Raw genomic sequence first — 27090 nt, 5'->3', positions numbered from 1 at the left:
TGGTGACTGCAACAGTAGGGAAGCGCAGTTAACTCAATGCAATGCATGCTCAAAGCAAGCGTTATGCCTACGTTATGTCCACACTAATTACAATAATATTTTTAGATGTTTTCATTCATAAAGCTTGTTCTTAAAGCCGAAGCCAGTTAATATTTTGGAAAAGAAACGTTTCCAGGGTTTTTACAGGAAGATGGCTTCATTGGGTGTGACTATTACAGCCCACGCCCACTTACCCTGAATATTCCTTATTTCCAGATTTAGGCCAAAGCATCATCCTTTACTAAAAAATAAAATTCAATGAGAACAATTGCACACATCAGCACAAACTATTTATTGCTCATTGTTTATATAAATTTTATTGTATGTGCCTTAGTGTTGTACCAAGAAGTGGTGCGTAAAAGTGCACTAAACAAGCATATCAAAATACAGCTGCGTTGTTTTGGTGGAATTTTGTAACTTCAGATGTTGATGTACGTCCAGAACTTCAATGGTGCGATTGGTGGTTGCGTCTGTGCCTTGACAGGAGAGCCAGTTCTGAAGAGGTAGAAAGCCTTTCCTTCATGGCCAGTGGTACACGAAGCTGACAGCACCGATACACCGTTTTTCACAAGTGCACCTGAAAGAGCAAAATTATCACCAGCTTGCATGATCAGAAAATATTTAGTGTAGGTTGACATTCACATACATACCCCCAGGTTTCTACAATGCACCATGCAAGCAGTATTCTTGCTTTTAAGAAGTGCAGGATTTCAATAGAGAAATGTAACTCCATGTAGGCATACGGTAGAAAAAAATTCAGCAAGAACCATCTGAGGATGACTGTTGAAGTCAAGTGATAGCTTCCTGGTCGATTTGTTGAGATATGCTGCTAAGACACTTTTTGGTTAGCATCATCATTATCAACAGTCTACTTTAAGTCCACTGCAGGATGAAGGCCTTTTCCTGCGATCTCCAATTAGCCCTGTCCTGTGCCAACCGATTCCAACTTGCGCCCGCGAATTCCTTAATTTCAACACCCACCTAGCCTTCTGCCATCTTCGACTGTGTTTCCTTTCTCTTGGTACCCTATCTGTAACCCTAATGGTCCACCTATCTAACCTATGCATTACATGACCTGCCCTGCTCCATTTCTTTCTCTTAATGTCAATTAGAATATCGGCTATGCCCATTTGCTCTCTGATCCATACCGCTCTCTTCCTGTCTCTTAGCGTTACGCCTACTATCATTCTTCGTTCCAACGCTCTTTGTGTGGTCCTTAACCAGGGTGTCTACCAAGTTGACATTTCCAAATTCCCTGAGTTTTCCAGGTTTTCCCCGAGTGCCATTGCAAATTTCCCTGAGTGATGCAGAACTATGTTTTATATCAACACGGGCTGAAACCATATCGCCTGATGCTGTCACTCTCTAGTAAGCACATGAAAAAAAAAGCAACTTAATCCAATTTGAATACTAAGGAGCAGTGTTGATGTTATTCAAAAAGAGAATAGAAGGCAGGGGTTAGTAAAATGCACAGCAAATAAAGTGTCATCGAAAACAATTGCAAATAGGGTCGGACATTATCAAATACGAATAAAAAGGAGAGGCATACAAAGGCAAATATGTTCTAATATGAGCTATTTCTATCAACTGATAGCAACCTCAGTGGAATGAGGCCTGAACTCTGTCACAATTGAGATTCTCTCTCAACAGCTCGTAAGTCAACCTCAACAGTCCTGACATACTCTCAGCCCGCGCACGACGCCCGAGTGTTGTGTTGCACTGCTTCAAAGAGTGTATTTTAGTTTGGATGAGGGACACCTGCATCTCGGCATCAGCCAAAACTTTATTTTTTGAGCTCAAGCTCTTTCAAAACGGCGGCAACAAGCTTCCTTTCTCGTTTATTCCTCAATGCGTAGGTCACTTCTGTTCTTGTCCGCCTTCCGCCACTCGTTCGCCCCAAGGACCATTTGAAGCATCATGATCAGTTGCACAGTCCACGACCGATTTTTCGAGCTCCCTCGGGGCCGCAAAAACGTCCGAAAAATCGGCCAGTTGGAAAAAAATAAATGCGTGTCATTTACTGCCCTTAGGGGCTCAAACCGCCACAGGCACGTTCGAAAACGCTCTGAAGGCCTGTCGGTACACGTATTAGGCATACCTGTACTCGTACTGTGACAGGAAATGCCGGGTGCCCGCGTGCATAATTAAGATATACATACTGTATTCCGTGGCAATAGCCCCTTCCCACGCTTGTTATGCTTCACTGCAATACTTTTCCGTAAGCTTTACCGAGTAACATTTCTGTACAGAGGCGAAGCTGACTTTCACGAACCGGCATTATGCAACGCACCGTGTTTTCCAGGTTTCTAAGCCAATCGCGAGGACCACAAAGGTGGAGTCCGTGCCATTGCTGACAGCAGCGAATTCTTTCAATAAAAAGTTCGGCACCCACTGGCAAGAAGCTTCATAGCGAACGTCGAAGCAGCTAGGCCTAGCGTTGCCGCAGTGGTGGCAACGGGTGCCAGCGGATCTGCGTGCGAGAGTGCCGGTTCGAGGCGGCGAAGTAATCAAGACGGCAGCGGTGGTGCCTTTGATTAATGCCGTTTCGGACCTGCAGTCGCGGCAAAACGTCCGGAAAATCGGACGGCAAAGAGTTCTTGAATCGGAAATTTCACACGTTCTGATACGTTGACACTATGGGGTACGAGGTGGCGCCGCGAAGCCGTCCAAATTATTGGGAATCCGGAAAGTCGCTCGTTGACTGTACACTGGCAACTCCTCCTGCCAACGACAGGGCGTCAAAGACGATTCATTACGATTCCTGTCTGCTACTCGAGCCAGCATGACCGCGACTTTCGACCCTTTCAATAAAATTGCCGCTAATTTTCCCTGATAGAGGCCCAAATTCCCTGAGAATTCCCGGTTTTCCCGGTTTTCCCGGTTGGTAGACACCCTGTTAACTTGCCTTCGAGCTTTTTTTTGTCAGTCTCCAAGTTCCTGCCCCATATGTTAGCACCGGTAGAATCCACTGATTGTACACCTTTCTTTTTAGTGATAATGGTAAGCTTCCCCTCAGGATCTGAGAATGTGTGCCAAATGCGCTCCAACCCATTTTTATTACTCTGTAACTTTCCTTCTCCTGATCAGGGTCTCCCGCGAGTAATTGATCTAGGTAAACATACTCCTTCACAGACTCTAGAGGCTGACTCACAATCCTGAACTCTTGTTCCCTTGCCAGGCTATAGATCACTATCTGTTTTCTGCATATTAATATTCAACCCCACTCTTACACTCTCTCTATTAAGGTACTCAATCAGTTGTTGTAACTCGTCCTCAGTGTTACTGAACAGGACAATATCATCTGCAAAACGAAGGTTGCTGCGATATTCGCCGTTGATCCTTACTCCAGGGCCGTCCCAATTTAATAGCTTGCATACTTCTTCCAAGCACGTAGTAAATAGTATCGGAGAGATTGTGTCTACCCGTCTGACCCCTTTCTTTATAGGTACCTCCCTACTTTTTTTGTGGAGAATTAAGGTAGCTGTGGAATCTTTATAGATATTTTCCAAGATATTTATATAAGCCTTCTCTGCTCCTTGATTACGTAATGCCTCTAAGACTGCTGGTATCTCTACTGAATCAAATGCCTTTTCATAATCTATGAAAGCCATATAAAGAGGCTGATTGTACTCTGCAGATTTCTTCTGTTTGATTATATAGATGTGATCAATTTTACATTATCCCTTCCTAAAGCCAGCCTGTTCCCCTGGTTGACTGAAGTCAAGTGTTGCCCTTATTCTATTTGAAATTATCTTGAATATTTTATACAATACTGGAAGTAAGCTAATGGGCCTATGAATTTTCAATTCGTTAATGTGTCCCTTTTTGTGGATTAGTATAATGTTGGCATTCTTCCAGTTCTCTGGGACCCTTGAAGGCAGCACACATGTACTCTGTCAACTTTTTTTAGGTATGCAGATCTGAATGAAATATGTATTCTGCATTTTCCTTAGCACTTGAATTACATGCACCAAGCAGCGCAACTGAGAATTGTGTAGTTTTTCCTTGATATAATTTTAAGATTGGTGTGCACACTTGCGATTTGTGCCCTCAAATGGATTACTTCTACTGCCAAGGAAAGTTATAATTAAGAGTCCCATGCATGTTGTTTAAAGACAACTTCGTGAGGTGTCAGCACCAGTGCTGCATCTCCATTGATGCATGCAGTGAAGCATGCAGGGAGGCAGAGAAGGTCCCATGGCCGGAATACACTGGGCTGAGTGCCCAACTCCTTGATGAAGCCTTCTCAGTATCAGAGGTTAGACACGTCCTCTTTAACCTCAATAGCAAGTCAACTCCAGGACCAGATGGCATCACAAACTTCTAAGGAACTTGGATGACAAGGCAACAGAGATTTTAACAAATGAGATCAATCGAGTCTGGGAGTTGGGGCAAGTCCCTGATGAATGGAAGGTGGTCAAGGTAGCTTTCGTTCCAAGGTCGGGAAAGCCTCTTAGTACGGAAAACCTCCGGCCCATCTTGCTCAATTTATGCCTTTGCAAAGACATGGAGCATGTTGTTCATAATCGCATATCAAGTCACATCGAGCGATATTGCCTCTTTCCTCACAACTTGATTGGATTTTGACCTTTCCTCTCCACAAAGGATGCGCTGCTCCTATTGAAGAAATCAATCTTTGATAACCGCACTAGAGACGTGTTGGGCGTTCTGGTCCTAGACTTGGCTAAGGCCTTTGACAGGGTCAGACACCAACACATCTTAGGTGAGATATCCCAGCTCAATCTTGGCAGCAGATTTTTTAACTTTACTAAATCCTTCCTTAGTGAACACATGGCATTCATTGGAGTTGGGACAGTTACCGAAGGGCCTTTCCCTCTAGATTGTCTCGGCACACCACAGTGGTCGGTGCTGTCACCCCTGCTCTTTAATATCACTATGAACAGGCTCTCCGAGAGGTTGGCTGGCATCTCAGATGTACGGCATGTCATCTATGCGGACGACGTAACCATCTGGGTCCCCAGAGGGTCACTAGCCAGATTAGCGAAAAGCACAACCGCACAGCCGAACCTGGGGCCTCAGAAGTTCCCATAGATTTAGGAAAACACCTGCTCCATACATATCATGTGATTACCACTCATTACAAGCTTAGCCGTAGAAGCTTCACCCTAACACACCAAGCTTGACAGAGCCCAGTCCTCTACGCTTAGAATGCTACAGACTAGATCTTACCCTAACCGCACTTAATGCACTTAATCTACAAGGAAAACTCACAGGAATGCCGCAATTGCGGATACAAATGTTGTAATTTCAAACACATGCTGTGGCTGTGCCCCGCCTTAGAGGTCTCTTCACTTCAAACCAAGGACTCTTGGAAATCCGCCCTCAAGTGTCCAGAACACCAACAACTCCAGGCCATCCAGAAGGCCCATGATGTTGCAGTGGGTCTCAGCCAGCCAGTCCCGTCACGGGTGAAGCAACCGGCTGATCCTGTGTCTCCCCAGACGCGAGCTCTTCAGGACCTCAATAAAGTTCTTGTCATGTCATGCCATGTCTTAATTATTGCCATTAGTGACTGTGGTAAACTTATTTTACTGCTGTAAAGGTTCTTGTAGCAACATGACATTCATAAAGCAATCATTTATTATTTGTTGAGGGAAAAGCCTTGGACATTGTTGCAGATAAAGAAGCACCAAGCACGAGCAGCAGAGTGCTTATGTGCCAAAGACATTAAGGTCATTATCATCATTATTATTATCAGCCACGGGCACTGCTCACGCGGTTGCTGCCAGATGACGGACGAGTCAAACGTCTGGGTCTGTGTCTAATCCTCGTCATTGTTTGCTACATTTCAAGTGGTGATGAAATCCACACTGCTGTCTGGCCCTCGAGTTCCCGCAATGAAGAAACTTTGCACCAAGCACAGCTTCATCCGGAGCGCCATCACCAAAGCCACTGCTATGATCGATGCCCTGCTGACAGATGAGGCCACCCCTACACGGGAGCCGCACCAGCATCTCAAGCTCGTTTTAGTGAAGCGGACCGAGCTCATCAAGTTCGACTGTGCCACACAAGATACGCTCATGGATGAAGACCTGGACGCAGACTTGGCCACAGCTTTTAAGTACGAACAAAAGGTAAGGTCACTTTTACCAAGAAAATCATGCGCCTCACCACCGAGCCGCATACATCAACCAATCCCGTCCCCGTCGACTCCACCACGAGTCTTGCAGCACAGCTTTACTTGACACTGTACCTAGCTGCCCCTCAAAATGTCTGGGCAATGTATCAGCACCGTCCATGCAATGCACAGGCTGCCGGAATCCATCGACGCACTGCCTTGTGCAACTTCCATGTCAACGAGTGGCACCAGATTCACGGCTGTATTCCTGCAGACCAGCAGACCTTGGGCTGTCGCACCAGCAAGGTCAATTTTGCTGCGGTTTCTTTTAGACAAGGGCAGCCAGTGCACTTTTGTTCGGTGGGATGTTGCTACTTCAAGGCATTGAGCACCTCAACCTGTTCACCTTTGGGAAAACGCATCGCCCTGTGACTTTTACATATAACCGAGTGTCCATCACACTCCGGAGCCAGCACTGTACCAATGACACCACTATAGATGCCCTCAAAGTGCCGGAAATTTCTGCGGTAAGCAATCCACCAGTGGATGGCACAATCTTTACCATGATCACAAACCTCGGCCTTGTTCACAGTGATGCAAGTCCTGAAGCAGCTACTTTCCGAGAAAACAAGATCAGCCTTCTCATTGGCTCCGATATCTATCAGGACGTTGTAACTGGCCAGATATCTCGATTATCGCCTCAAGTTACTGCAGTGGAAACCAATCTTGGATGGACAGTTCAGGGAACCCTTCACGACTTCTCCCAAGGTTCAACTGTACAAAGCACGTCCGGTCTTTGGTACTGGAAAGCCTCCCAGAGACAATGCACCATTGAAAGCAGACAGTTCTTTGATGTTGCACCTGAATACAGTCAGCGTACGAGACATTGCTCAGGAAAGTAATGAATACAAGTACGAAGCTCCCCTCTTCATGGAAGGGCCCAGGACAGTGCCACAGCTCCTTCATTGTTTACCAAGCTTCCATACAAGAGTGCTCCTGTCCAGAGAACAAGCTATCACCATGCTTAAGAAGGGCAGCAAGAAATTCAGCTAGAAAAAAAAAAAAGAAAAGAAAGAAAGAAAGAAAGAGAAAAGAAAAAAAAAACAAGGGAAATGCAAAGAACACAGAAGACTTCAAGAGACACAAGAGTGGCAAGATTGCCGATCATGGAACGCCACCTAAAGCAGCTGCCATAGAGGCGCCTAAGGAACCCAAGCCCAATAGGGGCATCGCAAAGACTCCCAAAGGCAAGAAATGTCCACCTCCTACAAGGCTCTCCTAGAGTAACAGATGAGGCTCAAGGCCATTTCCAATGATGGTTTCACATGCTCAGGACGGTAATTCTACGAGTACAAGCATGACAATACGAAACTATATCAGGACACAAAGGTGCAAGCTTTGCCCTTCTGGAATGAACGCCAGTGCACAGCGGTCAATAGTCAACACTCAACAAAGCTCAACACAAGCAGAGACACACGTCCTCTACAAATGCTATGTCGAGCCACGGGGGACCGTGTGATGGAAGGCCACTGGTGTCGCCTGTCCTGTGGAAGCTGGCCCAGGTGTCTGAACTGCTTCCCGATCGCGACAGCCTCGCTCGAGCATGCTGCCTGAAGTTGGCGTTTCGCATGTTCAGCATCTCCCATAAGCTGCCAGGCAATGAATGGGAGGCTGCACAAGTTACAACATGCACTTACCGATGACTTCGGCAAATGTGTTCGGGCTGTTGTCTCCTATTGCAACCAGCATGCCACCAGGCGACAGAAGCTGCGTAGGCTGAAAAGCGGCGCCATCCAAGGCGCACAGCAGCAGAGTGGGGCCACTCACGGTGCCTGCGACAGTGTGGCCCACAGACCCACTCTTCACAGACAGGACAACTTCAGCCTCGCCAAATGCTGCTTGTGGCACATGCTTGTGGGAAGCCTGCAGACAGAATTTTGCACAGAATGTTTACCCAAATGGCAGCTACTTATTTAAGGCAACAGTGTAGAGATGCCATTTGTTCAATTTGTAACACACATGGAAATTGTGGCCATCAACCAATGCCACAAAAGCCATCAACATCTCTATCTTTGTCCTTATTGTAGCAGTAGCCGCCTTTCAATATTGGCTGCCACTTCCCTATGGATGGTTTGATTGGTACTATAACATGACCGCAGAGTTCCGTGGCAATCAGTTGAGCCACCAAGAGTGTGGTGAGACACGTGTTGATGTGCTGGCAGTCCAGCATCTGTGTGCATGGGCTGTGGCTTCTACAAGCCCTAGTGAACATTCAATGAAGTGCCAATAAATTCTCTATGTCTTACAGCGTCAGCTGTTAAAGTTTAAGTCAAGGTGTCTTGCCTATCTGGCACACTATGTGGAAAGGCCGAGTTTGAGAAAGATGTGCAAAGCTTAAAGGGGCACTGAAACACCTTTCATGAAACTAAGCAACATGCAGAAAGGGGTGCAACACTTCTTTAAGAAATACAGTATTCTCAAAAATGTTTACAACTTAAAATTAGGGGTTTTAGTGGCCAAACACCATGATCGCATTATGAGGCATGCCATTGTAGTGAACTCCAGATTAAATTTTGACCACTTGGGCTGCGTTTTTGCATTTCATCTCTATCAAAATGCAGCCGCTGCAGCCGTGATCAATCCCGTGACCTCAGCAGCCACTAAGCTACCAAGAAGGGTTTCAATAATGTTTGGAAAGGACCCGATATGAGTAATATAATATTGACCGTAACATTCATTTTCTTATTCCACCTCAACTCGTCAATTCCTCTAAGCTGGAGCAGTGCTGTGCCCCATCTTTCACTCCTTCCTTTCTTTTGTTCTTACCACAGCATGCTTATTGTAAAACTGAGACCACAAATATGCTAGCGGACGTGCGCAAGCTCGCGCCCACGCACCTTGCAAGGAACGGCAGTTTGCATCCACAAAGACGCACGACAGCGCCCACTCACAGATGCCCTAGCAGACGCCACTTTGTACTTCGTTATTGACAGTGCTTCAACACGCTTCGACATCTATAACGGCAATTGTTATATTTTTATAGCTGTTAGACCAGCACAAAAAGGAAAGAAGCACTTCTTTGCATGATATAAATCTGCTTCACTGAGAGTTGAATGTACAGTAGCTGCGTAGCCAGGAGTGCAGATGGAAGGCAGCCCGAGCGCGTGACAACAGAGAGGTGCTGTTCCCTGAGATCACGCCACATTTCGACACCTACGAGCCATGTAGCACCGTCTGCACATGCGTAGGCACGCGGATGCGAGCTTGCACGCGTCCGCAAGCGTACATGTGGTCTAGGCTTAACCCTTCAAGGCTGGCATCTGGAAACAGCACTGAAGCACCAAAAACGAATGGGGAGAGTACATGTTAACAACTATTGCTTGTCCATTAAAAATCATGTGGAAGGGCGTGCACGTGTGTGCCCAATACATAGTTGGCATCTATGGGCTACTGCACTTTATGTCACATCATTGCTGATGTCCTCTAAGGTGGGGGAAAAAATTGCTGTTTTCAGAAGGCTGAAGTAGAGAGCACACAATCTAATATGCGAGATTGTAGGTTCCCTGTTGCATGCAGCAAGATATCTGGCCAGTATGTTCAGAGAAGCATGGTATACATATTGGGCATGTTTCTTTACCTTATTGAAGAAGTGTTTCAGAGCCCCTTTAAACAGTTACTAAAAGATAACCACACAAGACATGACAAGCATCTGTAGTACTATCAATAGAAACCATTAAGGTTGCCAAGTTATGAGGAGCTCTTATGTAAAAAAAGCAACAAAAGTGCAATTTTGAGAGCTTCAGTGTGCTTCTGAAATTTGTTAATGATCACTATGTGAATAAGGTGAGAGCTAGTGGATTGAAACACTTTGTGAAGTGATGGGGTAGGAAACATTTGGCAAAGGCTTGTGGCAATGGAGAAGTGTGGGTCTGGGTGAAAGGCGGGCAGGCAAGGCACACCTGACATCATGCCATAGCATATGTAAGGGTGCTTCTGTAGTGGCGTGAGAAGTGGCACAATGCATGATGGCATGTTTTAGTACAAAACAAAGTATGTTGTTGACATGCTTTGATTGCTGTGGATCTTACATTGCTGAATTTCAATTATTCTCCATATGCCTTGCAACAAACTAAAAGAAAAAAGATCTGATGCAGAAATTTACGCCATAAGAGAAAAAGGATAGATCAGGTGTGTTTGCAGGGTCCTAGATGGTGGACACTCTCAAGCACAATCTTTGCAAGCTTGCTAAAGGCTTAGGAGGAGGAGATTGCAGACACTGTATTTGATATGCAATACTAAAAGTTGCATAAATCAGCAAGGGCTTCTCTGTTTAACAGTTGTGTGTACTCTACATTCATTTGTTAAATCGTCAGCTAGTGCAAATCCACAGACTTTGTGTGGAGCTGGAGATAGCATCCTTCATCTGAGCCCAAACACAGCCTGACACGGCTGAAGCATGTGCACTTGTAAAGGAATGTCTTGCACATATTGACCACTGGCCATGTTGTGCTGAATATGATGGTTGACGGTTGTCATCTGGTATTTGAAGTTAAGCAATACTCTCCTTGGTCAGTAAGCAGGAATGAAAGCATCCTATATAACACCAAGCACAGATGGCTCCCCTGTTGCTATGGGGTAGTCCATGTACCTGCCAGGAGCAAGACAGAGGAGATGTCCCACTCCTCCAACACGTAACAGGCACCTAACCACAATGAAATGGCTAGCAGAGATGGTCTAGAGTCTGTCAAGAGATAATGCGGCAAACCAAATAAATTCACTCTCATCTTAAAAAGACGATATGTGTGGACACACCTTGATACCAGCATCTGATGAAAGCACGGTGACATTGATGAAGTTAGCATGGCTTTGACCAAATTGATTCAGAAGGCCAATACAAGCTGCAGATGTGAGGAACTGACCCTTCTTCTCAAGCCCAGCACCTGGAAGAAAGGGAGAGACACACACATAAACAAAAGAGACAGAAAGTGTAAGAAGTACCTGTAAACCATAGAGCAGTGTGCATCACTGAAGCTTGTGTATTCATAAAGATTTGCTCCCAGAATGAAACAATCACAAATACACCAATCACCTTTTGTAGTCAGCTCAACCTGCAGTCCAGATGCCAGGGAGCCTGCCAGCCCAGCTGCAATCTTTCCCAGAGCAATGCAGAGATCTGCCCAGGGCTTGTTCTCGGGAACTTGTGTTTGGGACAGTGATGGAGCATTCACCTGAATAACCAGTATACAAAACTTGACCATTTGGTCCGCGTGTACAGTCTATGCTTGTTACAATGGACCCACATAAAACAGACTTTCAGATATAACAGGCCATATTTCAACTTAGTTTGGTCTGCCTATTTTATTTTTGCAACAAAGCTTGTGGACCACGCTACAACGGACTATCGGCTACAGCGGACGAAATTAGCGGCAATTTTTGTCAAAATCAGGGGTATAAAACAGACTTTTGCCGCGTCAGTAAGGGCTGGAAACTGACTTGCGAGGGTCAGTTGACGATCGCGGCTCATTATTTCGCGTGCAAGGGAGGGAGGGAAGAGGGCCGGAAGTGCACCGCACAGTCTTGCGCACGCGAGGCACAGGGAGGAGGCGTGGGAAAGAGGGGGAGTTTAACTCCCTTAATAGCACAAGCTATAAAGTGTTACTTGTTTTCCTAGGCACACATACGCCCAATGAAGAGCTAGATTTGTGACTCCTAGTTTCGGCACTGTCCGACTGTTCAATGTGACAATTATGGTCAACAACTTCGGCGTCTTGTTATGAGCGTGTTGCCTCTCCATCAGCATAGTAACCACACATATGTAAGGTCACCTGGCCTAATGGAACACTAGCAACAGCAGCATGAACTGGTCTATTGCCCTCTAGGTTTTATATACCTCACTCAATACCATATTCAGTTTTTCCACATTCATTCATTCAGAACCCCACATTCATAGGAGTCTGCAAATGTAAACTGCTAGAACAATGCTAGCTCTATGCTGGTTGATCAAAAAATTTTGCTGCCTGCATGACACTGTCATGCTGATAAAGCTGGAGTAACAATATGGTATCAGGGGTTGATAACACGCAAGACACACACAAAAAAGTAAATAAATAAAATATGTAGGGCAGTAAATGTGACCACAATAAAACAAGAGTGGTTCATTTGCACTTTTGCATCCTTGACTGCTTGCCAAATTTCATTCAAGATATTGGCTAGCAAGGTGCACCATGGTGACTGTTCTAGGAATTATTATGCTGCAGTAGCAGAATGATTACAGTGTTTCATACTGAATAAACATAGATGATTAACCCTTCCACATCCAGTACTTATGGTTTGGTGTGCTCCAGCCTAATTTACTGTCAAGAACAAATTTACAACAACTGGCAGGCTTAAGCTACTCTTACATTACCAATAACTCAATTACTGCAAACAGCAGTTATGAGGTGTTTTCTTGTAGCTCATTTCATTTCTCAGTCTACTTATATTCGTGTTGTGGCACCCTCTTCTGCCATGGTGCTTTCAAAGAGTATGCATGTGCTTCTAGGCTGTTAATTATTAGGCTTCTGGATTTTTGGCTTTGGTCAGCTGATGTGAAGGCTCTAGCTGCACGTCTCCGTCATCTGGTTCAATGGTAACAGTCTTTTTTTATTTATGGCTGCATACTCCACTGTTAGAAAGTAACAAAGTGACACTGTCTCTCACACTTATGTTTTTTTTTAATTGCTCATTCCTGGCCTTATGGAAAGCCCTCTTCTCCCCTCCATGTATAATTCTGCACAGCCCAGTGAATCTTCTCTTCCAGAAACAGACACGTTCACCCCATTCTTTAGCTTATGACACTTGTTCAAAGTGTAAGGTGAATGTGGAGTAGTGAATTTAAAAATCATTTTAGCACTAGCAGACAAGGACAAAAGGGACATGTAGACACCAAAATGCCCTATTGCATCATGGTGTCTACGTTTCCCAATTGCTCTTGTGTGCTAGCACTAAAATGTTATCCAAGTTTATTTCAACATGCCCAACACCCATCAGTGGAGCAGCAGTTAAAGTGTGGGGGTATTGAGGTGCGTCCCGGGCCTTTGAGCCGGCATTGGCCTATTCTGTCATCCCTAGGATTCTCCCTTTCCACCAGTGATGGTTGCTAGGGGTGGCTTTTTCCACCATCCAGTTTGCGGCTGTGGCGCTCGCACTGCTGGCCTTACCAACACTGCTGGCGTTGGCGAGGGAGCTTCTTTTTCTGGGACAACACCAGGAGCATACATGTTTTTTCTTTTGTCCACAGGCCCTCTTGTTTTGGGCATTGTTCCAACTTGAGCTCGCCCACAGTGCCTTGCACCCATGGAATTCCTTGTACCTGGTGCTGCTCCTTTTCTGAATGCTAAGCTGAAGAGCAGTGCCTAGAGCTCGTGTGTGGTTGTATTAAGCTGAGCCGCACTTGTTGAAGGCCCAAGCCAGCTAAGCTTGGTATAGTTCTCACCAAAGGGCCCACTGGTCATCGTGAGAGTATGCAACATAGCTACATGGATATATTTCGGTACCAGCGAGTTGCGGGGAGCCATCCTCCCACAACAACAGGCTGGTGGCCCCCTTTTATCTGTATTTTCTCTCTTGTCACAAGAGCTTCTTTGTTTCCTGCACCTCCACGGGAGTGGCCGTTTATGCAGCGCTGGATGTCATCCGAGGCGAATAAACTGTTACTGATAACTTAGGGCAATACTGTGTTTATTGCCACGCAGAACACTGCGCCCTTTTGCAGGCTAAACATGCGCCCTGGATTACGTGAGGTGACAGCTGAAGGGGACCTGTGACTCACTAAGCTCTAACCCATGGTTGTCGGTACTTCTTCGATTAATCAGACCCCCACAAGTGCTTGGCTTGAAGCACTGGTTCAATTCACGACATTACCTGCAGTGTTCTTGTGTTTTGCAAGAAACATTAAAAATTTTTGTTGATAGATGGATACATTCAACCAGTTTTCTAGTTCATAACTGCTGTTCACAGAAAAAAAAAAGAGAGGCACATAAATTGCCACAAGATGTGGTGCGAACAGTAGCTCTCACCACTCCTGGAACAGTCTGTCCTTTGGAGAGGGCAACAAACTGCTCAGCAATTTCCTGAGCCACACGCAGCTGGGCCTCCTTGGTGTTGGCACCTAAGTGAGGGGTGCAGACAACCTTTGGGTGGTTAATGAGCTTGGTGTTCTTGGGGGGTTCCTGCATATATAATCATGAATAAATATTGTAAGGTACCAAAGGCAGTATGAAAATGAAAAGAAAAGGCAATTAAAGTTGTTGCATTATTGTGATTTAGCCTAGACAACAAAAGTATTCTCGCAATATAATCAGAATGGCCCTTTAAACGCTGCAGCATACTGCAGATGTCGATATTTTCTGTAGGTAGTAGGTGTGCCTAATTATTATCAACTTCAGGCATCACCTCCCCAGAATGAAATGCATCCCATCACATGAAATAAAAGAATATAGACTACATATGTTCAAAAGTAGCACGATCTTCAAATCATCCAACTGTAATCCCTATAAAACTCTTTTGCTTATGCTCTCAGAATACATTGCATAAAGTATGTTTCAAGTAAAAGCTGCTGCAGGCAACTCAAGCATGAAATATCCCTTCCTGTCCTCACCACTTTCTTGCACTGTTTCTTGCCTTGCATATCCACCCCCCCCCCCAAAAAAAAAAACAACCTTAAATTTAGCTCCAAAATGAAACTTAGAAAAAATACAAAAACTGCACCTAGGCAGGTGCTCTTGGCTAGCTGCAGGTAGCTTGTCATGGTGGCTTATAAGATAAATCTGTCCACATCACATATTCACTTAGTTATAAGGAAGAAGGAAAAAAGAGTATAGCCATATTACATAAAGTGTGAGGAGAGATAGGTACTTAAATGGTACGGAACAAAGATGAGGATAGAAGTAAAGGCACATGCAAAGCAGACACAAGCTCCAAAATATAAACTCAGAAACTTAAAACCCTTCTACTCCGTACACTCCAAAAAGTTGAATGAACTATATGTGTGCAAATACTGGCTCAAGTTAAAAAGATTATTGATTCAATGTTCTGACAAGTTTACTGCGTTTTTTTCCAAGGTAAACTGTTACATAAATGCTAGATTATAATTTCTGATCTGTGCTCAGTCATAGATAACGTGTAGGTGCACAACCTAAGCAGAATTATTCATATAAAGACTGAATAATACTATTTAGAGTCTACATTTCGCTATACATTTTCCTACACTGCCAATCATGAATGTTCAGAAATGTTATGCAGCAACAGTGCTCTGCATAATTCAGCTCAATGGCGTTCCCGAGGAGTACTCCCCAGCTGCTTTCAACAACTGAGTGCTTCAAAGCACACGCAAGCCCTTTTACTCCTTGGTCCTTGCAGATCATGCCTTCGGCCTTCTACTGTAGCTGAACGTTTTCCCTATCACATCCATTGGACACTGCACTTTTCGAGACCTCTGCGCCGCGCATGAACACGCTGCACATATAGCAGGAAAAGTAAAGTTTAGTTTTTCATAGATCTAGTTTTTTCCCTTATTGTGGCGATTTTTGAACGAGCTCTGAAGATGTGTGTGCACTTCGAAACATTGGAGCTCTTGTGATTCCCCTGCGTCTGCAGCAGATTTAATTGACAGGTCAAGCAACAGCGAGCAAGAGGCTACTGCCTTTTCATGCGACTTTGATCCTGAGAGTGACGACAATGGAAATCAACCCAGCACTTAAGGTGCACTGCTAGTTCATGCTCCTCTGCCAACTGTGACCTATCGCCTTGACAAAAACTTTAAAGACATGTTAGTGCACGCAAAAAACAGTCAACATCATTTCCCCGTAATAAAAGCATGTTCTTGCTCCAGGTAAAAAAACCTACAGGCACCTTCAAGGTGACCTTAAAATTAATAGCACTGCAAATAGCTTACACACAAAATGAAAACTAGCTTTACTTGCCCTAGTTCCAATGTAATTTATATGCTTTAATGTTCGTTCTGAAAGAAAATATATATAGGTGAAACGGGACAATCAATGAACATCAGGTTAAATAGACATCGCGCCAACACAGCTAAAATGCTTCTCAAAGCCATCGTCGCCAAGCATTTAAACTAACCAGGTTATAACTTTGATGAACTTAAACTTGACATCCTGCAGTCAAATTTCCGTGCTGTGCGAGACAATATACAGAGAATAATACCTAGACCATAAGTTAAAGACATTGCAACCAATAGGCATAAATGTTTCAAAGGAAGCTTTAGAATCTATTCACTATGCTAAATTTCAAGTTATGGGCAACAGCACCTGTTTATTTTTATTTCTAATTAGGTTTCTCAGCTTCGTTTCTTTTTTTATTCTTCCTTTCTTTCATTTCTTTGTTTATATATATTCATTAATTTTTTTCCGCGAGCACCATTTTCTGCTGCTACTTTTATTCTCTCTTCCAGAGAGACGATAAGCTCACTGACCTCCCATAGAACAGATAATCCCCCCCCCCTCTTGTTGTCGAGGTCCCTTCCATGAAAAACGGAACCTACATTGACACGTCAAGTGGCTGACACATGACGATACCACACATTCCTCCACCGACATCAAATAGCACCCCTTCCTTTCCAATTCTACACCCTCGCCGCTAACACACCCTTGGTCATAGCCTCGCCCACCCTTCTTATCTCCGAGCTCTCCCCTTTAGAACAACCATACCTATATATAATGTGCCGAGGAAAGCATATGTCGCCTTGAAAAAGACAAGTCCACTTGTTGAAATGCTGGCTTCAGCTTTCACATTGTTCTCGCTGTTCTCATTGTTTTGGATTTCCATCTCCAGCCTTCCCCATGTTTTCCCTGGATTTCTACCAACTGAAGCCATTCAGCACTAGTCAGCTATATGGAGCCATATCGAAACTGCAAAAAATGTTACCTACAGCAAAATGCAGCAGATAACAACAGTCTATTGCAAGAATTGCAATGTTCCCCTGTTTTTCACACCAAGGAGCTGCTTTGCTGCATGGCAAGTGCAACTGTAGGGCTTCCAGTGAATTTTTGTACAGAAGTAGTTTTCAAGAAAACATTTTGATTTCTTTGCAGATAGTGGCTATAAAATAGCGAAACATTCTGTATATTTCAAACATTTTTTTAGCATTTCCTTTTCTTTTTATATACAAGTGCATCTTTACAAGTTCTGTTCGATGTTTTTCTACAATGTTGTTTTGGCAAATTATATTTTTTAATTATATAAATCTCGTTAATAAATGTTTTATGCCTGAAAACCAGATTCCTTTTGCTTTGCTTTCATGTATTTCAAAAAATTTTCAGTGCAGTTCTTTCTTCAGAAAAAAAAAATGGTGTTACTTAAAGAAAAAAGAAGGCAGAGGTAAGAGTGGCGACAGTAACGACTGCGACAAGAGCTACTGGTATTTGCATCAAAGACAGACTCTGCCAGTGACCACCATAGCTGCGTAACTATTTAGATGTCTCGAAAGGCAAGTGAAATTTTAAGAGGTGCATTAATAAAATGTTTAAACAAAGGGGGGAAAAGAAAAATAAATAATTGGAAAGCAATCAAATCATCAAATGCAAATATTGTGCTACCAATGAAAATCACTATGATGCCAAGACTGTATATAAGTAAATCAACGATCTAAGCTAAAACTTCTCAGTCAATGCAAGCACTTTTTGGTAGGAGTGCCTGCAGTATTAGAAACAGGCTTCATGCTATATTAGCAGGTCTCTGCTTCCGATCAACAAATATTACAGCATCAGATGCTCTGTCCTGAACCAATTTGAACTGCTTTAAGGATTAGTACATTTGGGTAAGCATTGTGCGAAAGGCCTTACTTCAGTGAAGACATCCAGCCCAGCTCCGCTACAATGACCAGACTCCAAGGCAGCCAGGAGGTCATCCTCATTGACAATACCACCTCTGGCAACATTCACGACCTTCACGCCTTTCTTGCACTTCTGCAAGCTAGCTTTGCCAATGAGATCTGCAATAACAGGAAAATGAAGGGTTGGCATGAGGTACTGCTTCAAATGCCACATGAGAATATAACCACTGCACTGGCTTCTCTTTCTCTGAAAGAAAGGTATGAGCAGACTAAATTTTACTTTGACGAAACTACTGTTCATGCGCAATCAACAAAATATGTGTTGAAACTACATTTTGTGTACCCTCTGTTGGGTGCACTGCACGTAACCTATATGCCTGTGAATCTGCTGGTCACTTCATTTGATACTTTGTTGCTCTTGATGTGGTGTCCTCTCCTTTGATATGCATTTTGTTAGTCGAACCACTACTAGTATCTTCACACAGTTGTTTCAAGCTGCGTTGGCAATGCCACAAAGGTAATTTAACACAGCCTTCAACCTACATTGCAAGAATAACCAGGCTATGATAGCTATAATTAGGCTTCGTTACTCTAGTGAAGCCCATTAATTACCACAATAGGCAAGTTGGACTGGCCAGATGTGAAAAAGGTACTTGTGGGACGTCCAACTGGCCATTTAAAAGCCTTCCATCAGACTTGCAAAGGTTGTGTAACACAGAAACTAAGCTCTATATACCATGCAAAAACCTACAAGGCAGCTTTTCTGCAATGCAAAATTTAAATAGCAATACAGGTGCCACCCGTTCTCATTGCAAATGTTACGTGCAATGTAGCATGTGCTAGTGCACATTCAGCTTGTGGGAAGACCTACATACTGAGGTTCAATCATTTTGTAGCCCCTGTATTGATAAATTTGCAGATTTTATTATTTTCATTTGAATAGCACCATCGCAAGACGATTCTGGCATACGGCACAGGCATTTGCGAAAGCCAAACAGACAAGACGCTACATGCTGCACGTAACTAACGCAGAGAGGATGGGCTGCATCCCCACTGTGAATAAAATTTTGCAAGGCTGAAAAGCAGCCTTGTAGGTTTTGTGACAGCTGAATATAAAGCTTAGTTTCTGTGTTAAACAACCTCTGTAGAGGTCCAAAATGGCCAGTTTTTAGGTGACTCAAGTACCTTTTTTTACACGTCACCTATCCACGCTAAATCCACTTAATCAACTGACATGCTCATTCTCATTCTCATAGATGTTCTAAATGGCCACAGTTCATAATATGCAAAGCGTTGTTTCTTATGCAGATCACTTTTATATGCCATATGTATTCTCTTGCCATTTTTGCAGATAGGCTACGTGGCTGGGCAAGCACTAGCAGCAAAAAAAACTTCAATAATTCTGCTAATTAAGTAATACAAGCTAATTAACATTTTAATTGTTTACCTTAGGGCACATGTAATCTCCAAATTATAGTGAAGGAGCAGGCAAGTCATGTCTGCGTAGAATAAATCCTAAAACTAGCACAATTTCTGAGAGGTGATCTTAAAATGTACTATGAAATACATTGGCATCCCAATTAACAGTTACACAAAAACGTACTTTTAACAGTTCAAGATGATCTTAGGTAAAACCCCAAGACATTGTTTAAAAGGCTTTGGGGATGGATATCTTGAAAGTGGTGCTAGTCTTAGAATTCCTGCTAAGCAGACGTGATTTCACACCTGCTTTCAATTTTGCAATTGAAACATGTGCCCTGAGGTCAGTAAATAAGAACTTAACTAGCACGTTTCATGTAATTAGCAAATTAACATTGAACATTTTCTAGCGGCTAATGTCTGCCTAGCCACGTAGCCTAATGCAAAAACGGCAGGGGCCCACATATGACAGTTTCATTTTGAAGTGTCCCGCATAAGAAAGAACATCTGGTAGGTGCGTGCATATGCATGCATGTGCGTGCATATATATGCACAAAGGGACAATTTTTGTACCCACCATTACAGCATACGTATTCAACAAGTTCAGCACCCTCATTTCCCTCCCTCTCCAAAGAAGTTGAATTGTTCACCCTTAGTTTGAGGTATGAGAGGCGTGTGAACGGTTATGTAGTCAGCCAGAGGCCAGATCTCATCAAGACTTAAGCTCTCCACTCCGAACTCCCTGGAGACTTCCTTGGGAACAATGGGGTCAAAACCAATGGTCTGAAAAGGATAAAAATACGGCCGCTTACATCACTAAAATATTGATCACTGTTAAACCATTATGTATGAGTGTTGCCCACAGGCAAGACACCAGAAAATCTTTTTTCTTGCCATGTTTCAGAACCCACCTTTTGCGACGCCGAACTGCGCATGCGTAGTGCCCTAGTAGCTGAGGACCGAAGCGATTTAGAAGGTGCGCTGCACGGCCAGACTCGAGTCTCTCCTCCGAATGAGTCGAGGCCGGTTGTGGCAGGCGCTGACAAGCTGTTTCTCTTAGACTCTTACAAACTGGCACATATCTGTGTCTGGCCGTTCTACATGAAGTTTACCCCGACTTATATCACGACAATGCTTGCCCGTCCTGCAGACCTCCACTCTAGCACACATGCTTTGGGAGTGTGGGTCGAGATACCCCAAGTTTAGCAAGGAGGAGTGGGACTCGCTTATGCATAGCCCTGCTGTAAACAAGCAAATCCTGGCTGTCTGGTGTGCCCGCGACCAGGCTGCTGGGCTAGACCTGCTGGTCCTGACATGGGACTAGCCGAGTGCGCGACGAGCTCACATCCCTTTCCAGACCTCTAATAAAGTTCTTTCGCTCACTTGTCAGCCTCGCCATTCTCGCTGCCATGTGCACGGAACGCCTTTCGAACATTATTGCCATCAAAATTTGGCGCGATGCCAATGTCTTGTGTCGCTTACGGTTGCACCTCCTGTGACCATTCCAGCAGGACAATGCGGTTTTTCAAATTTCCATTGGTAAAGCGCAATCGACAACGCCATGAAGCGTGTATTAGGGCTGCGAAGCGGCAAGATGCTCTGTTTTTGTCATTACTGACTCATGCGAATAACCTAGAAAAAGACACAAATGTATGTTTGAGCTAGTGAAACAAACGATCTCTGAGCTCACGCTAGCCAGCTGAATGAGACACGAACTGTTTGTTCTTTTCTTTTTTTTCTTTCTATCGTCTCTGTGGAGCCGCCACTAGAACGGCGTCATTTCACAACTTCACACCGTGCACACTTATAGCATACGAACACTCATAATGTCGGCGTAGTTATCTGTCGGACCCAAGCGGGCCTGCACTGCCGGGTTGACGTGTGAAAGTGTGCACTGTGGAAGTAGCTGATGGTGCTAGTTAGCAATTGTTGCTAGTTGTCATTTCGTCATTCTTGTCGGCACTTACTGATATTTACTTGCAGAACAGGCTTATGTTCGTTTAGCGAATTGTGATGTAGTACCGTATGTACTAAGGCTCATGTTCCCGTGCGGCGTCTTCTGCAGTCGAGTAGCGCGTCTTATTGTGTAAGCGACACATTTCTGGGGCACCTTCACTGTCGCCCGGATATCTGGGCTTCATACCGATGCTGTTTGTGTATACGTACCAGTTAAAAGAAAGAAGAAGAAGAAGAATGGACGTGGTCGACTGCTATGTTTGTACCATGGCACATTCTAAGAGGTAGACAGGTGCCCCACAAACAAGAGGTATCACCGATTCTGGGCATTATGACCATTTTTGGCATTTCTGTAGATTTGCACATACTTTATGTGGGTAAATAATGTATGCAAATTGGCATTCTTTTGGCCTCCCCACTGCCTGTGTGTGTATGTATGCCTAGCAGTATGGCACACCATAAAGCAAGAAACGCAGTGGTAAAACATGATATTTGCCCTAGGAACTACACCTCATGCCCTATTCGAGTCATACGTTTTTGTGCGCACTCATACTGTTTTATTGCTTATTCACTTTACACCGCAGGTGCAGTGGTTTCAGGTCAAGAAGGAGCTTGTAAAGCATTGCCGAAGCGCTTTTTTTAGTCCGTTCGTCACGCTGAAGAAACCTCCGGGTACAACGCATTCCCCAGCGGGTTCCATGGCTAGCTGACGATGGAAAAATATGACGGCACATACACGTTGCTTCAGTTTTGTCACGCACGCTGCTTGTTTGGTCACGAGTCTTGCGTGGGGCTGCTATCGCGGCGTGCAGCGGTGCCTACCAAATTGTTTCTCGTGACCACCGCATGATGGCACCACAATGCATCGCAAAAGGGGGATTGTGTATGGAGTTTCTGGCTAAATGTCTTTGGCCAACATTTAATAAGAAAGCGCCATTTGTTCGATTACAGCAGGAACGGAGGACATGAAAGTTTGATATGCGATTGACTTTCCTTTGAAAGCACTGTAAGAGGAGATATCAGAGGAGAGTGATATCACACAAGTCATCATCATCATCATCAGCAGCAGCAGCAGCAGCAGCAGCCTATCCTATGTACCCTGCAGGATGAAGGCCTCTACCAGTGATCTCCAATGACCCCTCTCTTGTGCTACAAAGTTCCAACATGCACCTGTAAATTTCCCAATTTCATCACCCCACCCAATTTCTGTACTGGTTATCTGGCCTACGCATTACACGGCCTGCTTAGCTCTATTTTTTTTCTTGAAATGTCAACTAGGATATTGGCTACCTCCATTTGCTCTCTCATCCACACCTTTCTTCCTGTCTGTTAACGTTACGCCTAACATTTTTTGTTCCATCACTCTTTGTTAACCTCCAAGTTCATCACACAAGTAACGTAAAGCAAATGCCATGTCCATCTGTTTCACATGCAATTACTTAAAAAACAAGTAAAAGTAAGTAACATTAAATTCAGAATAAAGCCTAAAGTTGGTGTTCAGAAGACAAAGCATATGCAGGTATCTATGAAGGTTGCGACACCCACATAATGCATAAATTTTATCCGTTAAAAGTGACCAGTTGCTGCCACTGCAGGTCATGCAAGATGCACAGTGGGCGCGCACCAATGCAAAACAATGACAAGTCCGAAACTTCATGCTTGCCTTCATTCCAAATGACTGCATCCTCAATGCCACTTCCTTGCCAATCCTTCCAAGTCCAATGATAGCAAGTGTCTTCCCGTACAACTCGTTACCCATAAAGGTCTTTCTGTCCCATTTGCCTCCTTTGAGAGACATTGTGGCAGCTGGAATTTCTCTGTTAGGACAAAGAGAAAGATGAAGAAATTTACAAACTAGTGATGATAATATGGCCTACAGAATATGTGACACATAAGTGGAATTCATTATCAAGCAATAAATCAAGTGGCTTCATTGACATTGATTGAACAGTCATCATCAGCAGCCTATTTATGTCTACTGCAGGATGAACGCCTCCCCCAGCGATCTCCAATTAGCCCTGTCTTGAGCCATCCGAGACTATAGACTAAATTCGTCTATTTGCTGATGATTGTGTTTTGTTTAGAGAAGTTACCTGCATTGCAATATGATGTGCAATATTATGTATGTACGGTATACATGTGTATATTTTGAATGAATGAAAGAATGTGATGCTGACCCTGCCCAAATGAGGGATGGTGGACTTGTCGAGCTGTCCAGTGGACAGCCTTTCTCCACCACCCCCCATCTGTACCTTGTACCTTACCTTACAAGATGGAAATAAACTTTCATTTTCATTTCATTACTGACCAATGTGACCTTAACTCTAACTTAGGCAATGTGTTAAAATGGTGTGAGCAATGGGGAATGCTTCTTAATGCCACTAAGTGCGTCTATCTCCTTATAACGCACAAAAAAAACCCCTTAGGCTACACTTCCAATTTGGCTGCAGCACTTTTACTGAAAGTAGCCTGCTATAAATATTTAGGCTTAATATTAATGAGTGACTTATCATGGAACTTTCACATAAATATCACATATCATCGCTTTCCGAAAACTATGCCTTCTGTGCCACAAACTCAAGACTGCTCCGCCTAGTGTTAAACTACTCTCTTACTTTTTTTTTAATCAAGCCAGAACTTGGGTATGCTTCCATAGTTTGGGACCCTCACACAAAAATTAACATTAAGAACCTAGAAAGAATTCAAAGAAAACCAGTACGATATATTTACAGTAAGTTCAAGGCTACTGATTCCCCCACTGCATTACGAACCGATAACGGCATTAAACTATTACAAATTCAAAGAAACAAAAGTCGGCTAAAGTTTCTTTCAAACTTAATTAATCATAGGCTAGCCTTAGACACCGCAATATACATATCCCCCTTGATAAGCAGACCCACTTGACACCACTACCTTTATTCTCTAACACCAATTTTCGCAATGACTGATACTTTTTGGCACTCTTTTTTCCCACAAACAATACATGACTGGAATAAACTAACTGAAGCATACCCCCAGCGCCCGTGAGCTGTATATAATTTGTGTAAATAATCTTGTTATTTCGTGTATTAATTATAGTTGTATTGTAATCAAGTCAAAATTTTTCTTAATCGTCTACCTTATGACCAAACAATTTGTGTGAAAAATGTGTTACATACTTGTTTCATCTTCAAAAGCGTGGGAGTTTGGACGAGTTGGTACGTCAGGACTTTTTTAGGCTTGTAGCGCAGCTCAGAACGAGCAAAAAGGGAAGGTGGAAGAGGTAATGAATAGGAACGGAGAACTTCCTATTCATTACCTCTTCCACCTTCCTTTTTGCTCGTTCTGAGCTGCGCTACAAGCCTAAAAATGTTGTTTCATCTTGTTCTTCTGTGCGTATAATCTTTTGTATTTTGCTCACCTTGCTTGGACTTCTTGTCCGTAGCATTGTATAAAAAATAAGAATAAAAATAAATCTTAAACTTTCAAATTTCCCAATTTCATCACACCACTTAATTCTCTGCTGCTCTTGACTGCACTTCTGTTCCCTTGGCTTCCACTCTGTAACTATAGACCAATGGTGCCTCACGCCGCATTACTTGGCTGGCCCAGCTCCATTTTTTTCCCTCTTAATGTAAACTAGAATATTGGCTTACCCCTTTTACTCTCCGACCCACACCGCTCCGCTCTCTTCCTGTCAGTTAAAGTTACACCTAACCTGTTGCTGCACGATCCTTAATTTCTTCTCAAGCTTCCTAGTTAAGCTCCAAGTTCCTGCCCCATATATTAGTACCTGTAGAATGCAATGATCGTACACTTTTTTTTTTTTCAAGGATTGAAACCAACCTGCACAGTACAAGTTCTTAAATAAGCAGGACCCATATGACTGCAAGCTCAAGGGCTGTACTCAAAACACTGCAGAAAAAAGCAATCCTATGAAGAAGAAATGCTTGTGTAAATGGCCTTATAGTTACCTAGAGAGAGTGATGATCATGGCGCATGTCAGTTCAGCCGCACTGAGAGTATTGCCGCCAGGAGCACTGCAAAAAAGCGATCAGACGCGGTGACTATTTGGTTTGCTTAACTCAATTACCATGGCAGTTACAGGGCACCAACTCTGACACAATAAGGTATGTTGCCCATTGTGTCTTTTTTTGTTGTTGTTGCCTACAGCTGCATCACCAGTGGCATTCTCTTGTATCCCTTAATTGGCTATACTGTGTATACAGCTAGACCTGGGTGAAAATTTATAAAGATCACATATATCATGTTACCTTTTGCGAGTGCGGAGGTACTACTGTGAGCAACGCTGTGTACGCCATTTAATATAATATGTTTTTCATAATACAAAGCAACACTAATATGGCCCTTATGCATATGCTAATCATCATTTTCAAAGCTTTCCCAAGGGCAGTTCGGATGTGCGGCACGGACCGCAAAAACGGTATTTGGTGAAGCAAATAGCAAAATACTGCCGGACATTGCCCTCGTGGTTATTGCGTATGGTTCGCCCTTTCATCAACCCATCTCCGAGGCCTTTCGTCCTTATCTGTGTCCATTTGTGATCTGTGTTGGCCCTGTGTAGTTTACTCACTTGATCACAAGAATTCCCCGTCTTGTAGCAGCATCGCAGTCGATGTTGTCGACACCCGTGCCGGCGCGTCCAATGACCTTGAGTGATTGCGCGGCTTTGATAACATCGCTCGTCACTTTCGTGGCCGATCGTACGATGATACCGTCGTACCCCTTCGTGGCGAAAAAAACAAAACAAAACAATAACAGAGCCAGCAACAACTGCGTTCGTGAGCTGCAAAACTTTCCAGCTTATTTGCTTTTGCTGTCATACAAGATGCCACGCGTGCCGCACGCCTTCATGTTCTGTGCACTTAACTTCGCGGGGCCTGTTTGAAACAGGCCGATAACTTGCGCAAAAGACAACGATAACACTAAACTGAACGACTCCCTACGAGTTCGTGGCACGTGTTAAAGACAACGTGGCGCACGGATTTTTTTTTATTTGTATACTTTCGATAAAAGCAGTCGGCATTAGCTTGTGCGATTTACGTATGGGGCGTTGCCCCAGCGTGCATGCGCTTGCAGTTTTGTTGATTACCCGGATTATTCCAGTACACTGTACCTGGATCGCCTCCAGCAGCTCGGGCTTGGTGTGGTCGGTCTTGAGCGTCACTTGGACGCCGTGGTTTTCGAGGATCTTGACGCAGGAAGCATCGACCGCGTCGCTGATGAGGACCTTCTTAATTGCTAACGCCATGCTGCCGCTCTGTAGTGTTCCACTCCCGGTAACGACGCGAAAAGTCGGAGAGTACGTACGTGCGTGCGACGTGGTCTTACGGAAAGCGGATGAACGCGTGTATGCGAGCCCCAAAGATACAATAGACTGCTTTCGTTGCGTGCGGGTCTGCGGGTGACGTTTGCCGGGGCGAATGGGCAGAGTGGGGAAGGACCGGTCCGAGCGAGCGGCCCTTCGCCAAGCAGCCAACCACGACACGAATATTCGACACGACAGAGGCGAGAGAGCTACAGAAGGCAGTGTCTATGGGCACCCGCAGTTTAGGCGCGTCACAGACCCACTGATTGTGCCTTCCGTTTCCTCAGGCACGCGGTCGACCGGAGAGACGGCTCGCTTACTTAATCGTGCTTATCACTAGAGACGGCGGACAGCGAGAAAGGATGGCTCGCGATAAGAGCATCGGATGCCTAGCGCACTGCATTTTATCTCGGCGCGGCTCGCACTCGCACATAAAAAACGCGTTATCACTACTGTAAG

The 27090-nt window shown here is 44.2% G+C and overlaps 1 protein-coding gene across 1 annotated transcript; it reads right to left on the bottom strand.

Moving 5' to 3' along the window:
* Positions 1-316: 316 nt before the first annotated feature.
* Positions 317-27090, bottom strand: LOC135901769 (D-3-phosphoglycerate dehydrogenase). The gene is made up of 11 exons (XM_065431619.2): positions 26440-27090; positions 25897-26048; positions 25277-25342; positions 22987-23140; positions 20018-20150; positions 17959-18107; positions 14176-14328; positions 11208-11346; positions 10931-11058; positions 7816-8041; positions 317-616 (listed from the first exon to the last, which is right to left on the bottom strand). The coding sequence occupies exons 1-11, from the start codon at positions 26572-26574 to the stop codon at positions 459-461; spliced, it is 1593 nt and encodes a 530-aa protein (XP_065287691.1). The 5' UTR covers positions 26575-27090; the 3' UTR covers positions 317-458.

The sequence above is a fragment of the Dermacentor albipictus genome, chromosome 1 (genome assembly GCF_038994185.2).
Source record: "Dermacentor albipictus isolate Rhodes 1998 colony chromosome 1, USDA_Dalb.pri_finalv2, whole genome shotgun sequence".
Classification (NCBI taxonomy): domain Eukaryota; kingdom Metazoa; phylum Arthropoda; class Arachnida; order Ixodida; family Ixodidae; genus Dermacentor; species Dermacentor albipictus.
The sequence above is the reverse complement of the archived record's forward strand: the minus strand, read 5'-3'. Positions and strand labels throughout refer to the sequence as shown.

Excerpts from the sequence above, each read along its gene's own strand:
- LOC135901769 (XM_065431619.2), bottom strand. The coding sequence starts at position 26,574 with ATGGCGTTAGCAATTAAGAAGGTCCTCATCAGCGACGCGGTCGATGCT. Across the intron at positions 11,347-14,175 it reads GACAGACTGTTCCAGGAGTG|GTGAATGCTCCATCACTGTC; the intron begins GTGAGAGCTACT and ends CTGGTTATTCAG. Across the intron at positions 617-7,815 it reads CACATTTGCCGAAGTCATCG|GTGCACTTGTGAAAAACGGT; the intron begins GTAAGTGCATGT and ends TTGCTCTTTCAG.